Source organism: Portunus trituberculatus, chromosome 41 (assembly GCF_017591435.1).
Source record: "Portunus trituberculatus isolate SZX2019 chromosome 41, ASM1759143v1, whole genome shotgun sequence".
Taxonomy (NCBI): Eukaryota; Metazoa; Arthropoda; class Malacostraca; order Decapoda; family Portunidae; genus Portunus; species Portunus trituberculatus.
The window spans coordinates 20,828,441-20,829,641 of record NC_059295.1 but is presented as its reverse complement, the minus strand read 5'-3'; the positions used below and the strand labels follow the sequence as shown (position 1 = coordinate 20,829,641).

Below are 1,201 nucleotides of genomic sequence, written 5' to 3'. Positions count from 1 at the left end.
CAAACAGCTTAAAGTTAATAATGTGAAGACAGAATCATATCAATATTGGTCTTCAGGAGTGATACACAGAGAGATCAAACATTTTAAAATGTACATATATAGTACAAATAATAAATAGTAATAGATGGAGGTACATAATCTTATCTAAAGTTTTCTCGAAATAAAATTAACACTTATACCCACACTTCACATACTCAGAACTTCATGGCAAAACAATAGCACTGGAATGGGAATACATCACATAAATATGTCTGAACCATTTATCTATATGCTCTCTATTACCATTAGTATTTAGTGTGTGCTTTTCCTATTGAACTCTCTTAAATGGAAGGATTTTCTAATTTAACAAATACACACACACACACACACACACACACACACACACACACACACACACACACACACATTGTTAGTACACTTGGGTCAGTGTAGAGAAGGCCTGGGTTTGACTCCTGGGCAAGCCTTTTGAGTGTGTAACCTCTGTTCACCTAGAAGCAATTAGGTATGGGATGTAACATGAGAGGCTGTGGCCTCACTGTCCTGGTGTGATGTGTGAGTGGTCTCATTTCTACCCAAAGATCTGTCAATAAGAGTTCTGAGCTCCTTCTGTAAGCGAATGGCTGGCTGGGTGACCAGCAGATGATCATAGGTGAATTACACAGCAGCAGCTAACTTATCTCCTGAGGAAACTACCATACAAAGAAAGATTGACAATATTGGGTCTCAAAATATTTGAGAGAGAGAGAGAGAGAGAGAGAGAGAGAGAGAGAGAGAGAGAGAGAGAGAGAGAGAGAGAGAGAGAGAGAGAGAGAGAGAGAGAGAGAGAGAGAGAGAATCCTTGAAGAGATAATAAGAAAACCAGCTTCCTACATAGAACTGAGGAGGTATGGAATGATCTGGAAAGACAATAAAGGAATTTAAGACAAAGTTGGATCAAACTAGATATGGAGACGACAGCACAAGCATAACTTTTTTTCTTCTTTTATGTCACAACACACACACACACACACACATTTGGGTGTGTCTCCTTTCACGTGTAGCCTCTGTTCACCTAGCAGTGAGTAGGTACGGGATGTAAATCGAGGAGTTGTGACCTTGTTGTCCCGGTGTGTGGTGTGTGCCTGGTCTCAGGCCTATCCGAAGATCGGAAATAATGAGCTCTGAGCTCGTTCCGTAGGGTAACGTCTGGCTGTCTCGTCAG

At 40.9% G+C, this 1,201-nt stretch overlaps 1 protein-coding gene across 1 annotated transcript in view; it reads right to left on the bottom strand.

The window, feature by feature from the left end:
* Positions 1-1,145: 1,145 nt before the first annotated feature.
* The window catches only part of LOC123516920 (selenocysteine lyase-like), a 60,906-nt gene continuing 60,850 nt past the window's right edge, over positions 1,146-1,201 (bottom strand). Inside the window, exon 9 of the mRNA XM_045276690.1 lies at positions 1,146-1,201. This exon is cut by the window's right edge and continues 3 nt beyond it. Coding sequence (XP_045132625.1) covers positions 1,198-1,201 — 4 coding nt within the window. The 3' untranslated portion in view covers positions 1,146-1,197.